Source organism: Suillus subaureus (genome assembly GCF_016647635.1).
Source record: "Suillus subaureus strain MN1 chromosome Unknown BJ212scaffold_1, whole genome shotgun sequence".
In the NCBI taxonomy this organism is placed as follows: domain Eukaryota; kingdom Fungi; phylum Basidiomycota; class Agaricomycetes; order Boletales; family Suillaceae; genus Suillus; species Suillus subaureus.
Genome location: NW_024538557.1, coordinates 1,928,024 through 1,946,974, shown reverse-complemented (window position 1 = coordinate 1,946,974; position 18,951 = coordinate 1,928,024). Strand labels below are relative to the sequence as shown.

The window sequence follows — 18,951 nt, the reverse complement described above, 5'->3', positions numbered from 1 at the left end:
CCGTGAGCGTGACGCTGCCAGAGCATTCGACACTTAACGTTTCAACAGCAAAACTGCGCGTGCGCATAGGTGGACACTTGCAATAGCCCGTGCTGAGATTGACCAAGTCGTTCTCGAACGACCGGGTTTCACTTCAAGCACTTACCGAACCGAGTTTCATGACGCACCCAGGTGATTCGGCTTCTCTTACATAGCCTCTGAGTGGCTCCACTGTCAATTTCGAATGATTCAGCTATCTCTATAGCATCTACCGCCTCGCAACGGCCCAATCTGGCTTAGCCTCTTTGATTTACTTTCCCCGGTCTGAGCGAAGCACACAAAGTCATCTCGGGTCATTGTCATCAATGATCATACGACTCTTTACCAAGGCGCTGTAGAAGACTCGTGGAAATTAACACTTTGGGGACTTTCGGTTACAGTTCTTTCCGATTGATTGATGCCCTTACGAACCTATGAGGTATATCCCAGCATGCATTTTGATTATTCACCGCAGGCTTCATTACGCAAATCGTTGGCCGACCAACCAGCCACAACCAGCAGTATTTAGGGTTCCGCACGGGTGACGCCGCGGGTCGGAAAGCTGACACTGTACCCGCACCCGGAACCTCCATAGGTAAAGTTATGAAGCATTCTTGTTGGCTCCGTAACCACGCTGCTACGGATGGATATCGTTTCGCTTCTTCGGTATCGCTGCCCCTATCCGTCATATCGGTACTTGTAACCCTTCATTCAATAAACCAGCTCGAAGGAATATACGTCTCATACCATCACGCACCACTAACCTGAACCCATCTGCCTTGTCCCTTGTAACGCACCCTACTTTGCTACAGAAGAACTCGGAATGATCGTGTTACTGGTGTGTGCTCATTTGTCTGCTTGCCTGATATCCAACCATCAATCCATGTGTGCTTAAACTGTACAATCAAACTACAAGGGAGTTATCATGACAGCATGGGAAACAAACTCGTGACTTCTATGCAGTATCAATAGCACAAATTGACCCATAAAGGCAAATGATCATCGTGACCTATGCGGTGGCCTTCACGCGTGATCCACGTAGATCTCGTGAGCAAGCACCTGAGGTATTCACTCGACGAACTGGTACTGTCATCCAATGGATTAATTCCCTGTCCCCCAGGCAATCTGGCTTCGCTCGGGCTGGATTTAATCCGTTTTCCCCCGGCAGAGGTCATTCCTTTATCCGAACCTCACGAACAGGGTCGAATGCCATTTGTATGTGGCATATAGTCTGAAATGCGGATTATTGTCGGGTTACGGGCTGTAGTCCTTACCCAGGGCTTTTGTAGCATGGTTATATAAGAGGTAACGTCGGCTGTACGTTAAATCCACCTATTTTGTCCCTTCTAGCGTTCTCTGAAGATGGTCATGGCGCGCAGCCTAGTCGTCGCCAGTATTGGTTTACTCTGTTTAAGCTCTTTTGCGTCAGCCCTTTCCTGGAATGCGACTGAATACATGTTTGTATTTGGAGACTCGTATACCACCGATGGATATAACGTCTCTGCTGGTATTAATTCGCCAGACCCAGGATATGTAAGCGTTGTGTTGTGTTTTGACCGTTTCTTGGGCTGACTTCATATCGTTAGACTTCATCGAATGGTCAGGACTGGGTTGAATTTTTGAGTAAGTAACAAGAGAAGGGGGCATTACTCTGTGTCTGACACCATAGTAGCCAGTACATACAACCAAACGGCCGTGAAGGTGATTGCATAGTCCACCTATCTGGCTGGTATACTGACATATGAAGTCCAGACCTTCAACTTAGCTTACGGTGGTGCAACCATCGATGCAGCCCTTGTTCCACCTTATCTACCCACTGTGCTGTGTGTGTAGAGTCCTTCTATTTGATTGTGGTCTAAATCATTTTTGCAGTTCTGTGGTTAATCAGGTGGCTCAATTCAACAAGTACTTGGCATCCAAGCCTGCTGGCGCTACATGGGAAAGCACAAACAGTCTGTTCGCTGTGTGGATTGGTATAAATGACGTTGTACGCATATTCCGCACAATCTCCTGTATTTCGAATTGTTAAACGTACAAATCCAGGGAAACTCTTTCGGTTGGGTGGGTCATTCTCATTGTACTCGGGATGGGAGTATTTGTCGCTGATCGATTTGCACCCAGACCAACATAACTCAGGTTGAATTCTATGGAACTCTCATGGACCGTCTGTTTTCCCAGGTGAGGGGAGGTTGTACCCGGAGCGCTCGATATGTTATTGACATTATTAAAATCAGGTTGACGATCTGTACTCAAATGGCGCTCGATCGTTCTTGTTCCTCACTGTCCCGCCTACCAACCGTGCACCCCTCTTCATCGAGCAAGGTCCTACGGCTGCAGCGCAAATGGGCATTGATATTGCTGAGTACAACACACTGCTCACGCAATATGTGCAAACCTTCGAATCCAAGTACCCAGATCTTGACACCGTCACTATAGTGGACACTCAGCCCATTTTCAACGTACTTCTTGACGAGTGGCAGACTTTCGGTTTCGTGAACGTCACTGGTTACTGCACAGCTTACGAGAATGGCACACCCACTCTCACTTACCAGGTTGAGGGTTGTGCACCTGTGTCGAGCTACTTGTAAGTCAGTTCGAAGGTCTCAAGCGATTCTAATGGCGTTGTTTTGTAGCTGGCTTAATACTCTGCACCCACTGTTCACTGTTCACAAGTACGTTCCTGATGTTAAGTGCCTGATTGTTCCTGATGATACTATTTCTATTTAGCATTTTGGCAAAGGTGATCTCCACCACCCTTAGTGGTTACTCTGCCAGGCAGGTCCTCACTTAGACCTAAAGCAGTGTTGCAACTTTCATGGTTTTCAATATAATATACAATGTTTAGTTGAGCTGTGTGGTATGCAATCTCGGTCATTGTCGGGACAGTCAGCGAAATCTATAAATGATGCAAGTTCACTGTTGACTGTCATCTACTCCTGCGGTCCAATCTCAGTTTAGTGCATCATTGTCTGCTTCTGAGACTCATTCACTCCCTTGATACCAAATATACCCTTACGTATGAATCAGTAGTTAGATAGACAGTGTTAATCACATAGTTTGAATGCAATTGTTTGGGGCTGGACTGCATATGAATTGATTGTGTGATTCCAAGTATCAAAAGGCATTGGTTGTTGATTGTATTTGACCGACCATGCATTTGACCGACCACCATGTCTATCATCACAGAAGTATATGTTGTAAGCTAGTCCATTATACATCATATTTGACCAGACATTTTTGACCAACCAACTGTGTGACCAATTTCCTTGTCTATGATTAGCCCATTGTATTTTGTCAGGCATTCCATTAACACCAACTGTGTCCGTCATGCATCACATATGACTGAGCTATTGACCAACCACCTCATCTATCATGTATATTTTGCACATGTAATTCAGGGACATTGACCCACCCTTCACCATACATCATATTTGACTAACCAATTGACCGACCAATTGACCGACTACACACATCTATCATGGGAAAGTATATTTTATAAGACAGATCCATTGACCAAGTAGTGTATCTGATACATCTATGTGCTTATAATGTTGGCCCATCTGTATATATCAATACCACTACCCACTTGGCCAACCTGTTGGTATCAGGTACATATTGACATGGGCCCACCTGTTCATATCAGGAATATATTTCATGCCCTACCTACCATACTATACCTACCAAAGGCAATAGAAAGTGTACACTTATCTACTACACCACACACTATGGGCCCACCTGTATTTAACATGAAAATATATTGATGGGCCTACATTTGCTGGCATATTAAGAACATGGATTTTTCAACATTGGCTGTATGTATTATACAAGGTAGCATCAGCAAAACACTAAATTTAGCACAGTTACCGTGGCAGCTTACAGCATATTACAGCAGGTGCAGACTTCTGTAGCAATGTATAGCAATTGATGATGATATACAGTGACTTGCAAAACCATTACAATATTTGGTACTTTTTCAGTGTACACAATATAGCACCTATGCACATGGGAATCATGCTTAGTGTTGGTGGGGGCGTGTGAACTACAAACCCTTGGCTACAAACTGACACTTGGATCACGTGATTTGGCCAAGGGGATGTGAAGATATGCCTATTTTAAGACAGAGATACCATTGTAACAGTTTTGCAGCTGTTGATATAGATGGAGGGATCTCAGTCAAATCAGAGGATGGTTACTGTTATTTGCTTATACAAATAAAAATATACATAAAAATATTATGTCTGAGTTTGAAATTGCTCCCGTGCTTCTTTATTTTTAATCATTACCACCATGGGATCTCTCTCTACTACTCAAAAGAATACCATTCTCTTTTAGCTTAATGCTGCAGAAACTGCTATCCAAGTGCTCAAATCTTTTTCAAATATTGTCAATTAGCCCCCCAACCCAAGTACCACTTGCTGCTACCTGAAAAATCTGGAATGAGGGCTGTAGTCAAGTCCAAACACTCTCTATTGTCTGCCAAATATTACAAAGCACACTTGGACTTTGCCTATACTCACAAAAATTGGACTTTGGAGGACTGGAAGTTGGTCATATGGTCTGATGAAACCAAAATTAATCACCTAGGGTCAGATGGTTGCAAATGGGCTTGGAAAAAGTCAGGAAAGAGGCATGGTGACAGATTGGTATAAGGAACTATTAAGTTTAATGGAAGTTCTGTGATGATATGGGGCTGTATGACCTGTGAAGAAGTTGGCTATGCTGCTAAGATTGATGGTAGAATGGGTGGAGATCCTTACCTTCAAATTTTGAAGGATAAACTTCAGAATTTCCTGGAGTTTTATATTCTTAATGCTTCTGATGTCATCTTTCAGCAAGACAATGACCCTAAGTATACCTGCAAAAAGGTCAAGAAGTGACTAGATGGGCAGGAATTTAGGACTATGGTGTGGTCTGCACAATCTCCTGACCTTAACCCATTGGAATATCTCTGGGACCTTGTCAAAAGGAGACTTGCAAAGTATAAGCATTCCCCTAAGGAAATAGTAGCAATGGTGGGGAATAAAGATGCATGGGAGCAATTTCAAACTCAGACATAATATTTTTATGTATATTTTTATTTGTATAAGCAAATAACAGTAACCATCCTCTGATTTGACTGAGATCCCTCCATCTATATCAACAGCTGCAAAACTGTTACAATGGTATCTCTGTCTTAAAATAGGCATATCTTCGCATCCCCTTGGCCAAATCACGTGATCCAAGTGTCAGTTTGTAGCCAAGGGTTTGTAGTTCACACGCCCCCACCAACACTAAGCATGATTCCCATGTGCATAGGTGCTATATTGTGTACACTGAAAAAGTACCAAATATTGTAACAGTTTTGCAAGTCACTGTATATAAAATTGCTACAGCGCAACATAGCATCACACATTGTGCTACAGCGAGCAACTCGAGAAGTTGGCTGTGATGTGTGACCTCCGAGTCTAAGTTTAAATTTGAATGAAGTGCAACTAGTAAGTTTAAAGCTGGCATTTACAAACATTGATTCAAAGTATGTACTACTAGTATACTAGTAGATGTAAACAGAATGGTATAGTATACTACATAGTACTAGTATTACTGCTTCACAACTTGAAGCCCAAAGAATCAGACACCATGTCATAATTGAGTGTTTGACTCAGAGTTGCACTCAGAGATCCTGTGTCTAAATAGAAAAATGTGTCAGTAGTAGAAGTGGTTGAATAAATTTAACAGACTACAATTACCTGCCAGTGGTGGTGGCCAAGCTAAATCTACTTCTGGGCTGAGTGTATCACTATCAATGTGACTACTGGTAGTAGATTTGCAATGGTGTTTTTGAGGTTTGCTAGTAACAAAGTCCTCCAACAATATGATTCCACTTTTGTGGACTGAATGGCATACATAACCAATGTTGATATCAGCATCCTCCAAATTCCTCTTGGCTTGTGTAGCCTTGAACTTGTAGAGTTTCCCAAAGTGTGACATTCTGCTTGAGAACAGAGTCTGTGAGTGTCTTCTCTGCCAGGTGAACATCTTGCTGTGCTTGGGTCACATTCAAAACAAGCTGGGCCTTGAATTCATTGCTAGCCTGTGTGTCATTGGAGTTAGTAGATTCCTGGGTAACATCATCATTTGGATCCTGAGCATGTATGGGTACAGTTGAACTTACATTATTGCTGTCTTCGCAGTCAGAGTTTGGCTCCATTGTTATTGGGAATATAGGTGATGGGATTTTTTTCAAGTTGTCCATGTTCAACCTACTAGTAGTAGAATGTGCAACAATTGGCATGGCCAAGTGATGCAATAATGCAGGGGATTGGTTTCACAGAGCACCAATAGCCCTGGGAGTTCCAATGCACTTCCAGCTAGGGTGTGAGATGCCTTGCATAGTAGTAGTGGGTACTAGGATAATCATAGATGTATGTTGAGCCTGATAGATGGACAAGGATGGGGTGTGGTGAATGGTTGATGGGTGCAATTGAATGGATGATATGCTGTTCATGACTGGTCCATCTGTGCTCAGGTTGGAGACCTTAGGGGGAGGTCCTACTAGTAGTATTGGCTTTGGCCTGGGTGGTACCAATGCAAGTGTTCCATGAATTGCTTCAAGTTGTGTTGGATGGGTCTGGGATTCATCATGATGTGAGTGTCTTTGATCAAGTGAAATCCCTCTAAGAGACAAGGCTGTCACAAGTTGGGCACTGGAGGACATTCATGACTTTCAAGTTGTTGACAAATTTTCCTGAGTCATGCCGACTCAGTGGTCAAACATGATGTGACAAATTAGGCATACTGCTAGTACTACATGAATATCATGGTACATTCAGTGAGAAACATCAATAGTAGTACTATGCATGTGGTATCTAGATGAGTAGTAGTATGTTTCATGCAGTCCAACTAGTAGAAGTACAAGAACAAATGTGACATGGATGACAACAACTTGAAGAGCAGCACAACAGAACAAGTGAAGATGGGACTAAGTACTAGTACCAATCATGTAAATTGTTAGTGTTAGAGGAAATCAAGTCTAACAACAGACACTCACCTTGATGATTGACATGGAAAGAGCCTATGAATGACTCTTCCCCTTCCCCTTCCCATTCCCATTCACCTTCATCTTTGGTTTCACCTTAGACTCTTCATGATTTCCCTCAGGCTGGATCTTCAACTTCTTTGCTGAGTGCTCTGGCAGCACATCAAGTGACAACCCAGCAGAGGAAGAGACCATCACATCAGATGGGGAAGTTGTTGCACTAGATGAGGAAGTCATTGGAATCAACAAGAAAGTACTTGTCAGTTGGGTGCTGGAGTCTGAGGATTGAACATCAACGTGCATTGTCTTACACTTGTCATATTTGTGGTTGTGCCAATCCAAGTACTGGCAATAAGCTGTGAGGTATATTGCAGAAGAGATAGAGTTGAGAGCCACCATCCAAGCAGGCTCAAAAATGGGACAGGAGTCACATGCACTCTGAATTGCAGCCTCCTCAAGCCCCATACCTTCCATCAACAATATAATATACCTCTTCAAACTCTCAGCAGCATTGCTCAACATCCATTTAACATCATCCATCTGCAACATAGGGTAAAGGGTCTGCAGGGGGAAAGTTGAGATCAGAAAGTAGTACTACTAATAAGATGAATACACACACACACCCTCTGCGAATGTAGCAGCATTCTTGTTGTTAAAATCAAAGTGACCATCTGTGCCATGCTTATACACAGTGTAGTGGACCTCGGAGCATCAGGAAAATCCAAGATGACTTGAGGCATCTTTTTTTGACTTGCAGGGTCATAAAAGTTGCAAAAAGATCTTGAGTGCACAAGATGCCAAAAGGCCATGTGTATTCTTAAAATTGTCTGACTTCACCTTAACTTGCATTGCTCAAGACAAAAAAAACTTACTAAAAGGCAAATATCATCAGATTCAAATTATCCCAATTTTCAACCAAATAGTAACTCTAAAGCGTTGCAAGGTGTACCAAGACACATTAAGCAGGAAAAGGACTGTATAAACTCAGGAGAAAATGATTAAAACAAGATCTAAAGAGAGCCAAGAATGGCTGCAAATGGCTGCAAATGGTGTGTGAAAAATGAATATCAAGGTGATTCAATCTGAAAAAAGGCAATTAGAAGGATAACTGGCACAAGTGGAGCACTGCTCACCAGATGTCTGCACAGTTGTCCATCTCATCCACTGAGTCAAGGCTGTTGTGATTGTTGAAGCCAGGTTTCTTCAAGTACTTGTAGGCCATGGACATTGTCAGCCAGATTGATTCCACACCCTTCTTATTTGCCCCTTGAATGAATGAAGCAGTTTTCAGGCCCCACTTGGCAATTGAGAATGCATGCTCAGTGGCCATTTCCTTTCTGGTTACCTTGTTGAAGGACTTTGGTGTCTTTAAACAAGCCTTTTGTCCTGCAACAGGTGCCTCAGGATTATCAACAACAATGGTGTTGTCAGTGACAAGGGTGAAGGTGTGTTTGAGCTAGAATTAGATAAATCAGTGCAACAAACCACACCAATAAATTAACACACTGAGACTGCACACAATCCAAGGGCGCCAGTGATGCCACTGTCTGCTAGAGTATTGGTATCAAGTGCAGGAACATCAGCATGCCCAATAATTTGGGCAAGATGTGCAGTAGCGAGCAGCTCTTGCACAAAAGCAGAGTGGAAGGTTTCAGCCTTGTTGATATTCTCAGGATCAGGGTACAGAAATGCAAATTCATCAAGGAAGAGTCTTGTGAGTGTTTGCGGAGAAGTGTCTCTGTTTGAATTTAGAAAATCAATCACCATGGTGAGCACAGTCAATCCAAAGTTGCTGTGCCATTCACTGACATGCTGAGTGACCTGAAAATAAAATAATTAGAACACCATCAATTAAATGGAAGATGAACTTACTACACTGAAAACTGAACCAGATGTTACAACCTTGTATTGAATGTTTGGGAAGACAACCTTGAAAATTTCCTGACATGCATGAAGAAGTTTTGCATCAGTAATTGTCCAAAGTTCATCCTGAGCACTGAGCCAGAGAAAGACTGTTGGTAAAAACTGCCTGGCCCATTTTCCATCTTCATGGCAACCTGGAGGAAGATCAGTGTTCAGGTATGTTGAATGCGCCTTTGACACTAGTTCCACCCAATTGCCATCCCCCTTAGGCCCAGCACTGGTGGTGGACGCTGGGTGTTCAGACTTCATGTGTGTTGTCTTTGCTTTCTTTGAGGGGGGAACTTTGTTGTCACAGTGAGATACAGTACCGACAGATGTCTGGAGTGAAATTAGTAGTGAAGATGCAAGATAGGGAAAAAAATACTGTGGCTGTAGTATGTGAAACTTTCACGGTGTTAGCTTGCTGCGTCTTGACTGCAATAGGCTTCTTCACCACATCCTCTATTTCATCGACCTGCATGGCTTCCTCATCATCAGAAGCTGGTTCATACACAATATCATCAATCTCCTCTTGCAGACTCAAGAGATCATCCTCTTCGGAAATGCCTTGAGTTATGTCCATGAATTGTTTTCTCTTCCTTGTAGAATTAACTTGAGATTGTCATTGAGCAAGAGGTGGCAGCATGAGGTCTGGATCAGTGTTATGGGAAGTAATTTCAACGGTGGACTTGGGCAAAAAATCAGTACAAACAAATGAATAAAATCAACTGATGGTTACCATTCTGCCAGTGCTTACTACTTTGCCATGATTATGCAATGCAACAGCATGCTCAAATGAATCATCAAGATCCTCATCTCCAAATCCTCCAACAAGCTCATCCAAGTGTGTAACTTCAGGCATCTTGGGCAAACCTTTGGAGCTAGGCAGTTGAGGCTCACAAGGATGTGAGCTTAGAGAAGTACCAGTTGAGTCATGCAATATCTGAGACTTTGAAAATATGGTAGATGGAGGAACTTGACTTGCGCTAGTGAGTGAATTGCTTGTGGTCTTTAGCTTGTAGTAGACATCCTTTCTCCAGTTCTGAATGCGGCCACCCAAAATTGACTTGGCCCTTGATTGCAAAGTCAGATTGTGAAAGAAAAGTGTAGATTCAGAGAGAATGAACATGGTGGTTGAGGAATGTGCAACTCATGGTAAGGAGTTGCCTTTCTTGTTCACACATGGCTGATCACAACTATCAGCCTTTGCAGTGAATAAGTTCTTGTGAGCTTTGACTATGGCATTGCTTAGCAACCGTGCATTCTTCCCTCCTTTCTTTTTCCTCCCATCATCACCTGAATCATCGTCACTTGCCAGGAAATCTTCATCAGCATCCTCCCTTGCTGGTTGTGCCCTCATAATGATACCACTAACAATGGTAGGTTTGTCATCATTGCTTGCACTGGCAGTACCTCACTGCTTCTTAGGTAAAGGATGTGGCCTGACAGCCTTGGGCTTTGTCATTGTCGCCTGGGCTTCTTCCATGCTGGCCTGCAGTTCTGCAAGCTGGTTAAGCCCCACCACAGCCAGTGCTTCCTTGGCTTCTTGAGCAGCTTTGAGACACTTCTCATCAGCTGCCTTTGCTTTGGGTGTCTGGCACTTCTGTTGGGCATCCAGTACAATTTGACCAGGGTGAGCAGTTGTATTTTTGGCATGGGTGCAGTGGATTGGCTCAATCATTTGAGACATTAGTACCAGCAAATCCAAGACTTGGAGGGATGGAAATTTGAGTTAGTTGAGAGCAAGGTTTTTCAAATGATCCAAAATGAATTTGTACGTCCTCTCCCAACATGCCAAACAAACACTATTGAATTTAGGCTTGCACTATGCTTACTAGTATCCACAATGCAGAGGGCCTTGCTTTGGCCCTTGGCACTTCTGCTTGCCTTTATCTTCCTCAGCATGCCAGAAATTGTCCCTTGCACTCAGGTTGCTTGGTGAGACTTCAGTGCATTCCAAGTCCCTTGTGGCAATGTGGGCTGCAAACATTTCTTCAAGACTACTGCCAGTCACACAAAGCATATTCTTTCTGCCCACCCTATTGTATCTCCTCCAGCCTCTCCAGAACCACACATAAGCCACCCCAACAACATCACCAACAATCCTTTTCAGGACAGTGAGCTTCTAGGTCAGCCAAATGGTGATGGTGATGAGGCATTATGAGCTTCTCCTCCTCCCAATGTACACACAGAATTCTTTGGACCTGGAAACTTGCTCTATTGCAACTACCATACATTGTTAGATGGTTTGTTTTTGCATTTGTCCTTCTGTTCAGACTCTAATTATGAGCTTTAAGGTTGACCTTGTGATAAATATGGCCATTTTCTTCCTGAGGGTACACCACCTCTACCTCCTGAGCCCAAATCACCAAATGATTGGACACCATTTCGAAACCATGCAGAATTCAAAACCACCGAGTTTTTCTACATAAAAAATCAGATGCCAGCAGGACAAATTGACCATCTTCTCAACCTGTGGGCAACAACACTTTTAAAATCCAGTGGCAGCCCACCCTTTGCAGATCACAAAGACCTCTATGCAACAATTGATTCAATTGCACTAGGCAATGTGAAGTAGGAGGGCTTCTCATGCACATACACAGGTGAGAATCCTGATGGCTACCCACCCTGGATGGATGGGACTTATGATGTCTGGTACTGAGATCCTTGGGAGGTCATTCTCAACATGTTGGCGAATCCGGCATATGCTAATGAAATGGATTACCAGCCTTATCACAAGTACACTACCAATGGAGATGAACGGCAGTTATGAGATTTTATGTCAGCTGATTGGGCTTGGAATCAGGCAGTAAGTGTTCAATTTTATCACCATTACCACCCTCCCTTTTCTCGGCCCTGGATTACCAGAACTCCCCATTTCATACCCTCCCTTCTCTTGGCCCTGGATTACCAGAACTCCCCATTTTTCATCCCCTCCCTTTTCTTAGCATGAGACTCACCATTCTTCATCTCCTTCACTCTAAGTTATTTAAATTTGGCATTCTTAAACATAACTAACTATACTCATTACAGGATATCATTGCTGGAGACCTAGAAACAATTGGCTCCACCTTTGTGCCCATTATCCTCAGAAGTGACAAGACGATGGTTTCTGTTGCGATGGGGAACAATGAGTACTACCCACTTTATTCAATTGGAAATGTTCATAACAATGTTCACTGTGCACATCAAGATGCACTTGTGGTAATTGGCTTCCTTGCAATGCCCAAAAGTACGTCCATATCTTTTGAGCAATCCAACACTCAAGTATTAATTTCAACTGTATAGCTACAAAGAAACACACAGATGACCCAAAGTTTCACAAATTCCATTGCCAATTATTCCATTCATCGCTGTCTAGGATACTTGCATCACTTCGGCCTGGGATGTCAAAACCTGAAATTGTGAAGTTTGGAGATGGTCATTTTTGGCACATAATTCATGGACTGAGGCCATACATTACCGATTATGAGGAGCAAGTTCTCCTTGCATGCATAGTCCACTTCTGGTGTCCAAGGTGACAAAATATTTGTATTATCTCATTAGCATTAAGACTAATTCTCTTTTAGATGCAGCTCTCATTGTCATAATCTCAATGCTACCTCAGTCCTTCAGTGCCACGAATACCATGAAGCCTTGTTTGAAGTGGGTACTTATGGAGAACTGTGGACAGAGTTTGGAATAGTCGCTGATTTAATTGTAAGTCTACATGTTTGCTCTGAGACCTAGAGTCAGGTTGACATTTCTGTCATTCAGCCTTTCACAAATGACTTCCCACACACTGACATTCATGAAACAATGACCCCAGACATCCTACATCAAGTTATCAAAGGCACATTTAAGGACCATCTTGTGGATTGGGTGGAGAAATACCTTGTGCTTACTCAAGGGAGGACTGAAGTGGACTGTATCTTAGATGATATTGATCACAGGTATGAATCTAACATCCTTTTACTAACTTATTGACTAAATTCTCACTCAGGATTGCAGCCATTGCCTCATTTTCTGGTCTGTGCCACTTTCTGCAAGGATGTGGCTTCAAGCAATGGATGGGGGATGACTCCAAAGCCCTCATGAAGGTGAATTCATTCCTCTTACCAACGACTTTTACTGATAAACTTAGGTTTACATTCTTGCAATCGAGGGGCACATACTGACAGATGTTGTTTGCACATTCCATGCATTGCTAGAGTTCTGCTACCTTGTACATCGAAACACCATCACAGAGTGCACCCTGGATGAAATTCAAGATGCCGTCTCTTGTTTCCATCAATATCATGAGGGTTTCAAGACTTCTGGTGTCATTCCAACGTTTTCACTGCCACAACAACACTCTCTTATGCACTATGCACATGTTATCCGGCTCTTTGGCACCCCCAATGGACTTTGCTCATCAATCACTGGGAGCAAACACATCAAGGCTGTGAAGGAACCATGGAGGTGGTCAAGTAAATACAAAGCACTTGGTCAGATGCTGGTCACAAACCAGCATCTTAGTAAACTCGCTGCTGTGTGTGTTGATTTTGAAAGCCATGGAATTTTGAAGGGTACCTGCCTTTCAGCTGAACTTGAGGCTCTCAGTGCATATGTAGTTACTATTTTCTCTCAAATTTATCCAGTACTAATGCATGCTTAGGTATGTCAGACAATCCTGATGTCCATAATGATGAAGACCCCAATGACCCCCTACCAAACCAAGCAAGTAATCTTGAGGACAGCAACAACTTAATGATTGACCATGGCCTGACTGTTCTACAAGCACACACTCAACTTGCTTGAACAGTTCGTAAGTGTCATTTGTAGCTATATTTATGGACTACAAGTTTAATGCAGCATCATGCACAGAAACAAAGCATGGCTGCAATGTATTGGCTCTTGCTGACGAATTGCACCTTCCATCTCTCCCTGCCTTAATCCGCCGCTTTCTTTATGAGCAAACATGCCCAGACAACACACTCAACATGTATGACATCCCTCTTGCTGCCTGCCCCAGGTATGAAGGAAAGATATCAGTCTTCAACTCCATGTGCTCAAGATTCTACATACCAAGTGACCTTTCTGGGATCAGTGGCATGTGAGTAGAACATATCTGTTCCTGCCCTATGTGGCAGAATGAGTTTTCTTGTCATGATTGTGTTTTTGTTAATACAGGATCAGACACTGAAGGAATCTGAGGGCTTGATGTTGCAAGGGTTTGGGCATTTTTTTCATTCAATTATGCAGGAACAGTGTACCCATGCACCATTGTGCACTGGTTTGATGTCATTGGGGGCTTGCCTGACCTAGAGATGGGAATGTGGGTGGTTTGCCCAGCCTACTATGCCAACTGTGCGCCTACACACACTATCATACATGCGGACACCATCTACTATGCCGCTCACCTCATCCCTATCTATGGCAACCAATTCCTTCCTCTTGACATCATGTTGCACATGTCCTATGATGCTTTTTGAGCTTATTATGTTAACAAGTATGTTGATCATCACGCATTTGAAATTGCATCATAATCTTTTAATTTTCATGTTTGAACTCTCATTATACAACTAGTAATTTTACCTTGGTAGCAGTTATAACAGCTTGAATCTGATTATTCTCCTTAAATCTATGTATTGTGTTTTTGCTCTTTTTGCACCTTGAAAGAACTTTGACTTTGTGCACCTTATCCCACCTTTTCAGCAAAATGCAACTTTGGTTCAAAGTCCAAAGCTGATTAATCAGCTGAAAGCCAAATAAGGACTTCATGATTTTACTGATGAGATATCAATCCAGATGTGAGACTTGAGCTCCACTAGTCCAAACCTCAAGCTCTTCTTGATGCAGGGAGGGATGAACTCCTCATAATCCAATGCAGGAGCCAAGTGAAGTTGTTGGGCAGGGATGTTCTCTTCTTTTGGCTGGTGCCATTTGGCTCACTTTTTGAAGGATATGACAAGAGCGTAATTGATGTCTTGATGACCATCACATGTGATGCTCAGCTTGCACACCATGCAGTTCATATCCAAGGAAAGCCTGCATTCTCCAACCCATTTTGAAACCAGCTTTGCTATTGCCATCTCATCTGACTCCATATCCTCTGGTGGTTGCGCTGTGACAGTAAGGTGTAGGTCTGGAATGTTCATGGGGTCCTTGTTTTGGATATGGTGATTGAGGTGCATAGTGATGTTGATCAGAAGTTTGTCATAAGGGATGGCTTCTGTGAACTTATTGATTATGCTGTTGAATCTGCACAAATATTATTTGTGTCGCCCCGAAACAAAAATGTGTGACCACTGAGAAAATGTGTGTCCCCCAAAAAAAATGTGTGCCCTCCCCCAAAAAAAAATAGTGTCACCCCTGAAAGAAATAGTGTCACCCCAAGAAAAATATTATGTCACCCCTGAAAAACAAAGTGTGATTCCAAATGGTTTGTATGCAACTAGAAGACTACTTGATACAATCTATAATTTCACTTCGCCCCCTCTACAAGTTGAGTCACCATTGCTTCAACATCACCTTTAATTGCAATTGCCTCATCAAATGCTTTCTTAATGTACCTCAAGAAATGAATTGCAGTTCCTTGCCTGCAGACACCCTCTCAAGCGAGGGTTGTACCATGCTTGAACTTGGGTTGCATGCTCTGTCACACATGTTATCAACAAAAATATTGAATCACAAAGAGAGACAAACTTACCATGACTGTGTCAGTGACACATTTCACCACCACCCTGAGTGAGACATCAACATAATTCCCACCAGAACTACAATCACTGTGAAGCTGGCATTGATCTGGATCCATGATACTATGAAGAGTAACCCAGTTCATTGCATATGGGGCATAGAGTTGGTCAGTGTGAATGGGGCTAGAGGTGACATCAAGAGTGACTCTAATGAGATGCAACACACTTATGATTCGTAGTTTTGAGACATGTATCCCTCAGAGGGAGCCTGCTTAGCTGTTGAAAAGCAGAGAGGACCATTAGGTAAGTCCAGGGTATACCCAGAGTCTAGGTATTATATATGAGTCCCTATCATAGCATGGAGATTACATGTAAGACACTCACCTGAGCCATCGCCTTTGATGGTCATGGAAGGCAGGCCTGCCCCATCAATTGCCTCGATACAGGATGCACTGACCTCAGCAGGAAGACTAGCTACCAGCAAATTCCAGCTCAAAGCCAAAATTCCTAAAGCATGAGAGTCCTTCTCCTGCCTTGCAGTCATTGAAAGCCTCTTATTGGTAAGGTTATTCACCAGACCAAAGACACATGCATGGCGGGGACCTGCATTCCAGCCAAACTGAATCAGCTCCCCCCTATGAGTAGGCTATCCAACCTGTCAGAAACATATACTGAATTAAGATGGGAAAAAACTCACCCTGACTCCCTTGTGGTCATTGACAGCCTCATTGATGATATTGTTGACATAAGTCAACAGGTCAGGATGCTGGCTACACCTCCCATGGAGTACAGCAAGCGAGACCAAACCTATATACTAAACGAGTCAGACATGAAAGACAAAAAGACCATTCATACCATTGGAATTGAAGAAAATAATGCTTTCATCTGGTTCAATCACATACCAAGAACCATCAACAGGAACAGAAAGGGTGGAACTCCCACTGTCAACCAGATCCTCATTGCCACAGTCTACTAAAAGAGTGCCCCACTTAAAGCTGGTGTCATCAAAGTGATCATGAATGACCACTTTGACCATACCAGTGGCTGCAAGAGACTGGGCTGTCAGTGGGGTAGCATGTAGGCTGAGAGCCTTTGCCTATCAAGTACAGTGTAAAATAATTCAGCAACAGCAGAGAGAACACTCACAATGGTTCATTTCTTAGAGCGAGCCACATTCCTCTTTCTGTGGTAATGGAGGGAATACTCACTGAGAGCCTCCTTGAGAGATTCTGGCACCAATGCAGCATTCTTGGTAGCCAGGAGCCACAGATGACTAGCCTGGATATACAAACACTCAGATCTTAGCATAGATATTGTAATAGAAACATACTTACAGATTTTGCAAGGCCTGGATCATCCCCAAAAGCAAGAAGATCCTTATCAAGATCTGATCTAATCTTAAGTGCATACATAAAGCATGTACTTCCAGCTAGATGCTCAAAGTCTATGCACCACCAGTATATTAGCCTAGATAATGATGGTAAAATATCACATACATTGTCTCAGATGGGTAGGATTTCTTGATTGTGAGGCCATGGTGGCGGTTGAAAGTGTAGTGGTCAGCAGCAGAATGGCTGACCATTTTCGCAATTTTGGCACTTTTCATATGACATATATTATTTATTTATTTTTACAGTATCTGCTGGATAGTGTAGTGGTAACTTGGTCCCTGTTGTGATGCTATGCAGGATTTAGCCAGGAAGCTCTGCTGTTCAACTCCCCCCATTGCCACAATTAATTATGTCATGTTATTCACTGTAGAGGTTATCCTAATCATTTGTTGCTTGTTTTCATTACATTTATGCTTTTTTTTTTTGATTTTTTGACATAAAATCCTGGCTTCTATACAACAACCTACCATCACACCCACAGTTTCAAGCTGAAATATGAAGTGACTGCTCTTATGACTCCCTTGATAATCCTCTCCTCGACCTCAAGCCTATCTAATTCTATCATTGCATCAACCATAGCTTGTCTGCATGCAATATTCATACCATCAGGTAATGTTACAGTGCCCCACTCTTTTTCCCATCATCACTATGGACTCCTATATGGCTGTACTTCTAACACTTCCTTTTCACTGTGCTGTTTCCTCATGGTCTCCTTTATCTCTGACTCATACCTTGTTTTCCCATGAACCTTCCTTTCCTAGTAGTAGTTACCCTTTGCCCAGCTTTGTCTGTGCACAATTCCCTTACATATATAAACTCTAGTTACCACTTGTATTTTCTCTAACTTGAATCTACTCAGTTCTCTCTGATACTTGAACTCTAGCTCCTTGGGAAGGAGGCTAGCCATTTGTCCCATTTGAACTCTAGATCCTGCAGGAGTCTAGACGATCACTCCTGAGGGAGGCATTGACTCAATAAGGCTTAGTCCTTGATCAACCTTGATCCTTGATTCCTTTATTGGAACGACACTCTATCCAAGTTCGTAACAGGTAATGGGGCCTTAATGATGAGTTGGAGGGTCTGTGCCAGTGGGAGTGGGTTTGTTGGGTGGAGGATTGCACGAGCTACTTTCTTCCACCAGAATCCTAACCATGCCTCCTTGCACCAGCTATGTAAGTGAGTTGAGCAGCTGAAAGATGGTGAAACAAGGAGTGAGGGTGGGTAAGCTGCCAATGCTTGTCGTTTTCGCTCTATCACCTCTTTTGCCTGAGCAATAATTGTATATACTTTGAACCCCATCTGAGCAGCCTTGGTATCAGTAGTGTTCACAAGTGACAGCAATATGATCTCACAGATTGCTGGAGCAATCCACTGGGGTATGGAATATAACCAAGCAAGTTCTAGTCTGCAAGTAGGCTGCAGGGCAAGGTTTTCCAGCCCATCAATAGTGAACTTGATGCTATTGCTTATCATCCACAGGTGCAAAACCTTAAGGATAGCAACAAGCAATTGTTCCTCAGGTGGTGGAGGAATCGAGCTGCTAGAACACACCAATTAAGCCACTCTATAATATACAATCTATATCATGGCTACACATACATGTGGTAAACCCAGTTGAGAAAATATGTAAAGTCCTCCTCTGAGATCTGATGTAGGACGATGGGAAGTTGCTCTGTACCATCAGTATCATAACCTGATGGCATAGCCAAAATTGCTTCCAAAGCAGGAAATTGCCAAACAAGTACACCTCGATGTACACAAAATAAGGTATTGCTAGCCTGTGGTAGAAGTAATCCAGAAACCAGCCAGAAATTGAGTGAAACTCAAGAGACATTCACTTTAGAACTTACTCAAAAGACAATGTTTCCATCTCTGAACCAAAACTCACCATGCCTGTGAGGAACCAATCTCTGATCAACATCCATGGTGGATAAGAGCTTCAGATAGTACTAGGTGGGCTTGTATAATG

At 42.9% G+C, this 18,951-nt stretch overlaps 8 protein-coding genes across 8 annotated transcripts; 2 read left to right on the top strand and 6 right to left on the bottom strand.

Moving 5' to 3' along the window:
• Positions 1–1,380: 1,380 nt before the first annotated feature.
• Positions 1,381–2,809, top strand: BJ212DRAFT_1452510 (carbohydrate esterase family 16 protein; the record flags this gene model as incomplete). The annotated part of the gene is made up of 10 exons (XM_041338838.1): positions 1,381–1,551; positions 1,605–1,641; positions 1,691–1,719; positions 1,771–1,841; positions 1,891–2,005; positions 2,062–2,079; positions 2,140–2,196; positions 2,253–2,602; positions 2,652–2,690; positions 2,746–2,809. 10 exons carry the CDS (start codon positions 1,381–1,383, stop codon positions 2,807–2,809), a joined length of 951 nt encoding a protein of 316 aa, XP_041200291.1.
• Positions 2,810–8,162: 5,353 nt separating this feature from the next.
• Positions 8,163–9,518, bottom strand: BJ212DRAFT_1474593 (uncharacterized protein; the record flags this gene model as incomplete). Its single annotated transcript, XM_041339118.1, has 4 exons — positions 8,163–8,489; positions 8,540–8,854; positions 8,906–9,274; positions 9,321–9,518. The coding sequence occupies 4 exons, from the start codon at positions 9,516–9,518 to the stop codon at positions 8,163–8,165; spliced, it is 1,209 nt and encodes a 402-aa protein (XP_041200290.1).
• Positions 9,519–9,557: 39 nt separating this feature from the next.
• BJ212DRAFT_1474592 (uncharacterized protein) lies at positions 9,558–9,797 on the bottom strand (the record flags this gene model as incomplete). Its single annotated transcript, XM_041339117.1, has 2 exons — positions 9,558–9,623; positions 9,675–9,797. 2 exons carry the CDS (start codon positions 9,795–9,797, stop codon positions 9,558–9,560), a joined length of 189 nt encoding a protein of 62 aa, XP_041200289.1.
• A 288-nt stretch (positions 9,798–10,085) lies between these two features.
• On the bottom strand, positions 10,086–10,625 carry BJ212DRAFT_1474591 (uncharacterized protein; the record flags this gene model as incomplete). Its single annotated transcript, XM_041339116.1, has 2 exons — positions 10,086–10,305; positions 10,354–10,625. The coding sequence occupies 2 exons, from the start codon at positions 10,623–10,625 to the stop codon at positions 10,086–10,088; spliced, it is 492 nt and encodes a 163-aa protein (XP_041200288.1).
• Positions 10,626–11,375: 750 nt separating this feature from the next.
• Positions 11,376–14,388, top strand: BJ212DRAFT_1443481 (uncharacterized protein; the record flags this gene model as incomplete). Its single annotated transcript, XM_041337834.1, has 9 exons — positions 11,376–11,504; positions 11,969–12,167; positions 12,224–12,452; positions 12,505–12,634; positions 12,692–12,867; positions 12,918–13,014; positions 13,059–13,515; positions 13,727–14,009; positions 14,127–14,388. The coding sequence occupies 9 exons, from the start codon at positions 11,376–11,378 to the stop codon at positions 14,386–14,388; spliced, it is 1,962 nt and encodes a 653-aa protein (XP_041200287.1).
• Positions 14,389–15,391: 1,003 nt separating this feature from the next.
• BJ212DRAFT_1452509 (uncharacterized protein) lies at positions 15,392–16,225 on the bottom strand. The gene is made up of 4 exons (XM_041338837.1): positions 15,970–16,225; positions 15,822–15,918; positions 15,606–15,774; positions 15,392–15,551 (listed from the first exon to the last, which is right to left on the bottom strand). The coding sequence occupies exons 1-4, from the start codon at positions 16,133–16,135 to the stop codon at positions 15,510–15,512; spliced, it is 474 nt and encodes a 157-aa protein (XP_041200286.1). The 5' UTR covers positions 16,136–16,225; the 3' UTR covers positions 15,392–15,509.
• An 88-nt stretch (positions 16,226–16,313) lies between these two features.
• On the bottom strand, positions 16,314–17,130 carry BJ212DRAFT_1312303 (uncharacterized protein). The gene is made up of 5 exons (XM_041334050.1): positions 17,088–17,130; positions 16,926–17,035; positions 16,738–16,869; positions 16,447–16,687; positions 16,314–16,398 (listed from the first exon to the last, which is right to left on the bottom strand). Exons 2-4 carry the CDS (start codon positions 16,997–16,999, stop codon positions 16,654–16,656), a joined length of 240 nt encoding a protein of 79 aa, XP_041200285.1. The 5' UTR covers positions 17,000–17,035; positions 17,088–17,130; the 3' UTR covers positions 16,314–16,398; positions 16,447–16,653.
• A 912-nt stretch (positions 17,131–18,042) lies between these two features.
• Positions 18,043–18,907, bottom strand: BJ212DRAFT_1294713 (uncharacterized protein; the record flags this gene model as incomplete). The annotated part of the gene is made up of 5 exons (XM_041332237.1): positions 18,043–18,150; positions 18,270–18,447; positions 18,534–18,560; positions 18,582–18,654; positions 18,871–18,907. The coding sequence occupies 5 exons, from the start codon at positions 18,905–18,907 to the stop codon at positions 18,043–18,045; spliced, it is 423 nt and encodes a 140-aa protein (XP_041200284.1).
• Positions 18,908–18,951: the final 44 nt, after the last annotated feature.